Below are 8793 nucleotides of genomic sequence, written 5' to 3' on the forward strand. Positions count from 1 at the left end.
AAGACTGTGATAATGAAGATGAAGAGAAGACTGTGATAATGAAGATGAAGAGAAGACTGTGATAATGAAGATGAAGAAAAATGACCAGATTAACGAAGATAGTGAAGAAGAAAAGGCAATGATGATGATGAAGATGGAGATGCTGAAGATCAAGATAAAGAAAATGAACGAAAACGGAGAATATGATAATGAAGGTGATAAAAAAGAGAGGAACAATGATAACCTCACCAAATGAGAAAGACAAGAGAAGTCAGAGACAGAATATGAAGGAAGGAAATCAAAGTGGATGAAAAATAGCCAGAATAAGGACGGAATTAGGTGTATAGAAGAGAACATATGAGACATTTTAGTTGAGGCAGTGGAGAGAGAATGTTAACAGTTAACAAGATCTGGTGTGGGGTATTCAATGCGAGGAGATTAGCCTCTGAAGGTGACTGGCATAGGTAGCCTACAAAAACGTCTCCTAGGGGAGGAGCTGGCAGGTCACCCTCGCCCCGGATAAAACGTAGCTCCTCCACAATGTGAGTCCACATGTCCAGGATAAGAGAATCAGCCAATACGCCTCACACACAGAGTACCATCTTCCTTGAGGTCAGAAGGTTGCCTCCCCAAGACTCCATCAACATCCTGGGTGTGGAGTTCGACGCGGGCCTCACCTTCACCAACCACACAAGGAAGGTGGCCAGGGACGCAGCATACAAGCTAGGATGCATTGAGCGTGCAGGGGACTTGCTGGATACCAGAAGGGTGTTAACGCGGACAGGGCAGGTCCGCCCCAGAATGGAGACTGCACCCCTCACATGATCCCCCTGCCCTCCATCGTACCTGGCCAACCTTGACAGCGTTTAGGCTAGAGCCGAAAGGATGCATGGTGCGGGACAGAACCCAGGACCGTGGACAGGACACCTTCCAGCCACTGCAGCACAGAGGGGATGTGGCGGGCCTTTGTGTTATGTACTGTACGTACAAGGTCCAAGCAATACACACCCCACATCTCTACACTGCGTCTTCCCGGACCGGCGCCTTCAACGCTCATTCCTGCCACGGTACAGTCGCCCATGGAACCAGCTGGTGATCTACACAAACCTCCACCGCTCCACCTCACTCCATACTTTCAAGGGTAGGATAAATGAGTGGCTCTCCCACCAGCAGTAATGAGTAGTATATTGTGTGTATTATATTATGTGTATGTATGTTTTATTTTTTGTATGTAGTATCTGCACTGCCATAGACAGCCCTAGTTGTTGTGACTAGGTGGTTTGGCATCCTCAAGTGGAGTGGTTTAAATGAAAAAAACAAAACGACAAAGAAAACACAATACTAGGCAGGTGTATATTTATTTTTCACTTTTCTCAGGATTACAGGTGAACAATACAAACCTTAGCATTAGATAAAAGGTAGACTTATCCTATTAAACCACTTTTTTTCGTTCCTCTTCTTCTTCCCCGCTCTGACGGCCCCGGCAAAACCTTACATACTTTCCCCTCCCTTCCCTCCCTCTCCCTCCCCCTGCACCCCTTTCTCTACGCTACACAGTTATGTACAAAAATAGCGCGCGCTCTCCATTACCACATTGGTCATCACGAGACAAAGCTACTGTGACTCGTTTTCTGGTGGATTTGAAAACATTGGTTGCTCGTATTGTACAGAAATATAAAAAAAGAAGTATAAGACGTCTTGGAAATCTATCGTGACTCGTTTTCTGGTGGATTTGAAAACATTGGTTGCTCGTATTGTACAGAAATATAAAAAAAGAAGTATAAGACGTCTTGGAAATCTATCGTGACTCGTTTTCTGGTGGATTTGAAAACGCCGATTGCTCGTTTTGTACAGAAGCATGAAAATAAATATAAAACGTCTCGGTCTTATTAGAATTTGAAAACATTGCTCGTATTGTACTACAGAAGGGAAAATAAATACAAAATGCTTTGGTCTTATTACAATTTGAAAACACTAATTGCTCGTATTGTACAGAAATATGAAAAGAAATATATGAAATGTCTTTGTCTTTTTACTTTACATCGTCACGCACGGAAATAATAATGCTGTAATGATTCACTGGAAATTTCAATATATGATTACATGACTGAAATTTCTTGATATTATTTGGTTACTTTATATCTTTATGCCGCAAAAGAATATATAATACTTTACTCCAGGATTTCAATATCTTACTATACAGAACTGAAACCTTTTATTACTGATGTATGTTGTATTTGCTTTGTGCTTCAGACTAACTTAATCGTTTAGTGAATAATTTTGAAATATCGCTGTACAGAACTGAAACCTTCTAATACTTGTAGATCGAATTAATTTTATGCTTCGAAATAACTTAATCTATACTGTACAATTTCAACATATTATTGAACAGAACTCAGACGCTTCAAGACTAATGTATAATGTGTGACCTTCATGTTCCAGATAATTTAACCACTTAGTGTATGATTTTAACGCATTTCTCGCACACATGTTACTGTACAGAACTACAACGTCTCATAGAACTGATATACTGCATTAGCTTCACGTACCAAAACAATCGTAAATTTGCTAAACGATTTGAAAGCGCTTAATGTACAGAACTAAAATGTCTTCTGATTTCGAAATATAACGTTACACGAATAGAATTTACCTCAGGATTTTGATAACGTTACTCTACAGGGCCGAGGCATCGCATAGTATTACGAGTCCCTAATAAACAGATGGATAAAGGGGCTGCCAATGAGACCGCTTATTGTAACCATCTCAGTATTTATATAATTATTGACGTTTAGGGGCTACACGTAAACTAAATAATATAGATAAACTTATGTACATTATCAAATATATATAAACTGCAAATATACTTTTTTCTCAGGTTAACTCCAAACACATTTATTGTCATTTCTGTAGACTCGTGAGATTGCGATTTCACACTAAGAGGCATTTCGAAAGCATTATATTATTAGCATTCGTATCTCACAGGCTTTTTCGTGGCCAGTTTAGTAATGACGAACAGCTTGCTTAATATAGTTTTGTATTCATGGTCAGCCTAAGGGATGTATTAATCGTATTTATTATGTAATTAATTTGTATAACAGAGCTCGTACAGGTCTAGTCACCTATCCTAAACATATATACAGCGAAGTCGAATACATGAATGTCCACGGGAGAGGGTGGTGAGGGGGCGCCCGGCACACACACACACACACACACACACACACACACACACACACACATCAGTCTCATGGTAAAACTATTAAATCATACATATTTTTCAGAACAAACCTTATAGAGACTCAAATTCAGAACAGATGCTGATGGAAAGAACTGAAAGCAACACGTGCATGGGTAAGGCAGCGGATGGTACAGCGCCAAGCCTACGATTACTTAAGGTCTGCATCCCTCTCCCCCCCCTCACCACCCTCCCCCTTGCACTACTTCCTCCTTCTCCCTTCCCGAGGCACTTGTGTTTCGCCCGTGATCTCGCCTGTTGTTCGAAGCTTCACGGCGCTGAGCTAACATAAAACAAACTAATCTCTCCTACTTATTGTCCTCTTATTCTGACCTCTTTTCTATTTTGTTATTATTGTCATCATGCATTGATTTTTATTTCGGATATGATTCTCGTGAACTTCAGACAGCTTGCAGACAGCTCAGACGCGGCTATCATCACACTCCGACGCTTCCCTTGTTTTTTTCTTCCTCCTCCTTCTGATCACCTCCTTAACACCCCCGTCTCCTCGTTATTGTCAACATACACTGCCTTATATTTTGAATAGTATATGATTCGCCTGAACTTCCGACAACTTGCAAACGGCTCACACACGACTAACACACGACTTTATTTCTCTTGTTTCTTCCTTTTCCTGATTAACACACACACACATACACGAAGACTCTGCCGACACTCATCTTTTCATTAACTCGGTCTGATGACACAACAAACACAGGCTCGATTTTTAGGCACAAGATATGCAATTAAACCAATAAACCGCTTGGGCCCCATTTGTCAGCAGGGGCTCTAAAAATATGATAAAAAAGTATTCAATCTGATGCTGAACTACCCACTAATCTAATCACTTCACGTAGATAAAGGAGATAAAACATTGGTGCCCTAAAGTATATGTCAGATCGGGGTTGACCACAAGATTAGAACCGGCCCTGGACACCCCTGCTACGATGTCGACCTGCTGTGATCACTAGGAAGACTACCTATTAGAACACGTGGGTCTGTATACTTTATAACTTCTAAATAATGTACGGCAGTAATTTCACCTGGTGGTCGTATCGCCGCGAGTCAGTGGGGAACCTTTCTCCTCCTGATGCTGCCGACGACTCTCCTCTGAGCCTCCTCCTGCGCGGGTGATGAGCAACGTTGCTAGATGGTCGTGTTCAGGCTCGTATATTTGCGGATTTCCAACCCTCAAACTGTCTCCTCCATCCCTTTAACTGGTTTTATATAGAGTTATCGTTAAAATGGTTAATTATTGGTGTTTCTTGGCAATAATTGTGGGTAAGAAACCGGTGAAAACGATGCTCTGCGTACGATAATCTGGGAACGTTAGTGATGAGCGCAGTGACGTGACGAGGATCAATTTATAGCATCTTCCATTTAGCGTAACCTGTTTTTGGGTCGTGATCTGTAGAGTCCCTTATAGAGTCCCGACTACTTAAGATTTGGACGCCATTATTGGGCCTGTTTTCGCCGTGCTTTTCAAACGCTAGCACACGCTCTCGTGGTGAAAACAGGACCAATAATGGCGTCCAAATCTTAGGTTGTCAGGACTCTATCTATCAAGGGACTTTACAGATCACGACCCAGAAACAGGTTACGCTAAATGGAAGACACTATTAACGTGCCCACGCCTACACTAGTTTGAATCTGCATCTCTCTCTGTTTCTCTGTACATATTATTACACATACGCAATGCCATGCCTGTTTCGCACCCACACATACATTTGCAGGAGTCCGCTTCTCACTCCCTCTTTCATTCATTCTCTCTTTCACACGAACACCATTGCAAATCCCTTACATGACCACGCTAAACCTAGGTCTTATTGTTCCAGTTCCGTGAAATCTTCCCAAAGTTGGAATACAAAGGGTTCTAAAGACTTATGAACAGAATTTCGTACTTAAAATATAAATCATACAAACAAAAAGTCGGAAAAGGCGGACGATTACAAATAGATTCATTATATGTTCTTACACAGATAAAAATAATCCAGGAAACATTCTCTCTCTCTCTCTCTCTCTCTCTCTCTCTCTCTCTCTCTCTCTCTCTCTCTCGTCTTCACAGGCTGGTGTAGGTGGCGAGGAGGTGTGAGGAGGCCGAGGAAGGGGAGGAGGTGTCCACGTAGCCCCAGTATCAGGCGGCGAAGCTCAGCACGGGGTCGTCGCCCACCTTGTTGTTGACGTAGAGCGGCGACTTGACGCCCCGCACGATGACCAGGCCGAGGCGAGCCACCAGGCAGAAGACGGCCACGCCCAGCAGCACCACGATGAAGTAGCCTGTCTCCATGGTGGACGCGGCGTACTGCTTCACGTAGATCCCCGCCATGGCAAGAACCACCACTGGAAGGAGAGGAAGGGAATGTTACAACTCACTACAGCGCTGAAAAGCCATACTAACTCTTGTAAGGAAGACTTTTGTTAGAAGGATCTATAAGACGCCTCAGTACGTAAATTACAAAGGAAGAAACACTGTAAAGAAGAGTTAAATCCCTTTCTATAAGTGTAAACAGGTGGTCGAAAAGAAGACACACTGCAAAGAAGAGTTAAATCCCTTTCTATAAGTGTAAACAGGTGGTCGAAAAGAAGACACACTGCAAAGAAGAGTTAAATCCCTTTCCATAAGTACAAACAAGCAATCTAAGAATAATAAGGCTGCGAATAAGAGTTAGATCCCTTTCAGTTAGTACAAAGAGGCGATCTAAATAGAAGAGACATTACAAAGAAGAGTTAAATCCCTTTCCACAGGTGCAAAGAGGCGATCTAAGAGAGCAAACGTTACAAAGAAGAGTTAAATCCCTTTCCACAGGTGCAAAGAGGCGATCTAAGAGAGCAAACGTTACAAAGAAGAGTTTAATCCCTTTCCACAGGTACAAAGAGGTGATCTAAGAGAGAAAACACTACAAAGAAGAGTTAAATCCCTTTCCAAAGGTACAAAGAGGCGATCTAAGAAAGAAAACATTACAAAGAAGAGTTAAATCCCTTTCCACAGGTACAAAGAGGTGATCTAAGAGAGGAAACACTACAAAGAAGAGTTTAATCCCTTTCCACAGGTACAAAGAGGCGATCTAAGAGAGGAAACACTACAAAGAAGAGTTCAATCCCTTTCTATAGGTACAAAGAGGCGATCTAAGAGAGAAAACATTACAAATAAGAGTTAAATCCCTTTCCATAGGTACAAAGAGGCGATCTAAGAGAGAAAACATTACAAAGAAGAGTTAAATCCCTTTCCATAGGTACAAAGAGGCGATCTAAAAGGGAAAACATTACAAAGAAGAGTTCAATCCCTTTCCATAGGTACAAAGAGGCGATCTAAGAGAGAAAACATTACAAAGAAGAGTTCAATCCCTTTCTATAGGTGCAAAGAGGCGATTTAAGACAGGAAATATTACAAAGAAGAGTTAAATCCCTTTCCATAGGTACAAAGAGGCGATCTAAGAGGGAAAACATTACAAAGAAGAGTTCAATCCCTTTCTATAGGTACAAAGAGGCGATCTAAGAGAGAAAACATTACAAAGAAGAGTTAGATAACTTTCCACAGGTACAAAGAGGTGATCTAAGAGAGAACACATTACAAAGAAGAGTTCAATCCCTTTCCATAGGTACAAAGAGGCGACCTAAGAGAGGAAACACTACTGAGAAGAGTTAGGTCCCTTTCCATATGTACAAACTAATCTAAAAAAACAAAAATAAAACAGCGATTCATTATTTTTTTCACTCTTTTCAGGTTCACGGTGGAATCGGGGGCAATTAATAAACACAAATTCACGTAATTGGCTCGTTAATTGGATGAAAGATGATGCGAGAGCGGGAGTTTTAAAACCCTGGCGGAGGAACAAAAGCGAATAACCTGTAAACAATGGAGCTTTTATTGCCTTTGTTAATAAAAGCTTGTGTGTATAAAGAGCGTGGGCGTTTTTTGTTCATTTATTATTAATCCATATATCTATTTATCTATTTAGTTTTCCATCTATTTATTCATCTGTTTATCTATTTCCCTTTCTATTTCCTTTGTATGAGCAGTTTGTATCTATATTTGCATTTCTCTCTCTATTGATCTATCCATATATTTATTTATCTATTTATTTATCTCTATAGTTTTCTGTCTATTCATTCATCTGTTTATCTATTTCCCTTTCTATTTCCTTTGTTTGCACGATTTATATTTCTATTTGTATTTTTGTCTCCATTGATTCATCCATATATCTCTATCTATTTCTTTATCTCCTTAGTTTCTGTCTATCTACTCATCTATTAATTCATCTATCTCCTTTTCCTTTTCTCCTGTTTGCGCGAGCCTATTAACGAATTTCTATTGCTCTATTTTTTTTTTCAGTTTTGTGTCTATATTTGTTTCTATGTTGGAGCCAAATAGAGTAAGCATTCTCTTCATCTACCTCTGTTTCTACTTATGTCACATCACACGCTAGAGACTTAAAAGGCAACGACAGTGTTAACATTCTATTTCAATTTCGAGGCACACATACTTTTCCCGTCCTCTTCCCTTAGCGTGATCAACTCCCAATTACTTTTCTTCATCTACTTCCACTTCTACCAGTTTCACATCACACGCCACAGACTTAATCAAAGGGTAGAGGCGGTGTTGACATACTATTTCAATTTCGAGGTTCATATTCCTTCCCCGTCCTCTCCCCTTATAACGTTACAACTCCCTCGCGTCAAATGTCGGAATATTGGAACCTTCATTTCAACACCGACACACTCTTTAATTCCCTCTCTTCGCAACATGTACCGGAAATGACGGTGGAAGCGCGAGGCAGCGTCCATACACAACGTCCCCCTCTCCCCCACCTAACACACACACACACACCCGCGCATTACCTCACAACACGTCACCAAAGATCACACGCGCGGCGAGCTATATCAGGGTACCGACCATGGACTTAGAAAAGGCTCTGCGTGTGAGAGAGCCAGTGTGGGAAGAGGAGAGGGGTGCTGTTTATGGATTGCCCGATTCCCATTTCTCACAAGCACACCGTTGTATTCGTGTGTTAAAATTGCATATGAGAGGTCTGACTTTTCTCAGAACGGGGGGATATCGAGGTAGGAGGATAGTAGGCTCTTTACTGACTGGGCATTGGGGGCTATACTACACTAGCTGCCGTCATATCAATTCGTCCTGTATAAGAGTAACCAAGAACGGTGATGGGACGCATAACGGTACTGTTGCGAAAGAACCCACACCCACACCGTAACACGCGTGCCCTGTTTTATAGCGGTGCACGAACAAGGCCTTCCGTCATCGTCTTACCACCTTGTCCAGGATATGGGAAACAGGGATCAGCGTGGTTAGCATGACACAGGTAAACACACATAACACACATAACACACGTGATCTCACATCGCTTCCCAAAGAGTGCACACGGCGTTGTCATGTAAGGTAGTGTGTTGTGTAACGAAGCAATGACATAAGAGACGCAATCAACACCTCGGCGTATCTATGGAAGTGTTATTATTTCTTTTGTATCCGCGTCGTGTGGGAAGTTAGGCGTAAGAGGACTCGGTAATGGATCGTTGTATGGATGGGATATGGAAGATACGTAATGGTGTGAGGGAGGGCGATT

At 41.6% G+C, this 8793-nt stretch overlaps 1 protein-coding gene across 2 annotated transcripts in view; it reads right to left on the reverse strand.

Annotated features, from left to right (window-relative positions):
• Positions 1-1321: 1321 nt before the first annotated feature.
• The window catches only part of LOC126988059 (uncharacterized), a 107480-nt gene continuing 100008 nt past the window's right edge, over positions 1322-8793 (reverse strand). For both annotated transcript variants that reach the window (XM_050845862.1, XM_050845861.1), the window contains one exon: positions 1322-5551. In XM_050845862.1, the coding sequence (XP_050701819.1) occupies positions 5346-5551 (206 nt within the window). In that variant the 3' untranslated portion in view covers positions 1322-5345. The remainder of the gene's footprint in view (positions 5552-8793) is intronic.

The sequence above is a fragment of the Eriocheir sinensis genome, chromosome 67 (assembly GCF_024679095.1).
Source record: "Eriocheir sinensis breed Jianghai 21 chromosome 67, ASM2467909v1, whole genome shotgun sequence".
NCBI lineage: Eukaryota > Metazoa > Arthropoda > Malacostraca > Decapoda > Varunidae > Eriocheir > Eriocheir sinensis.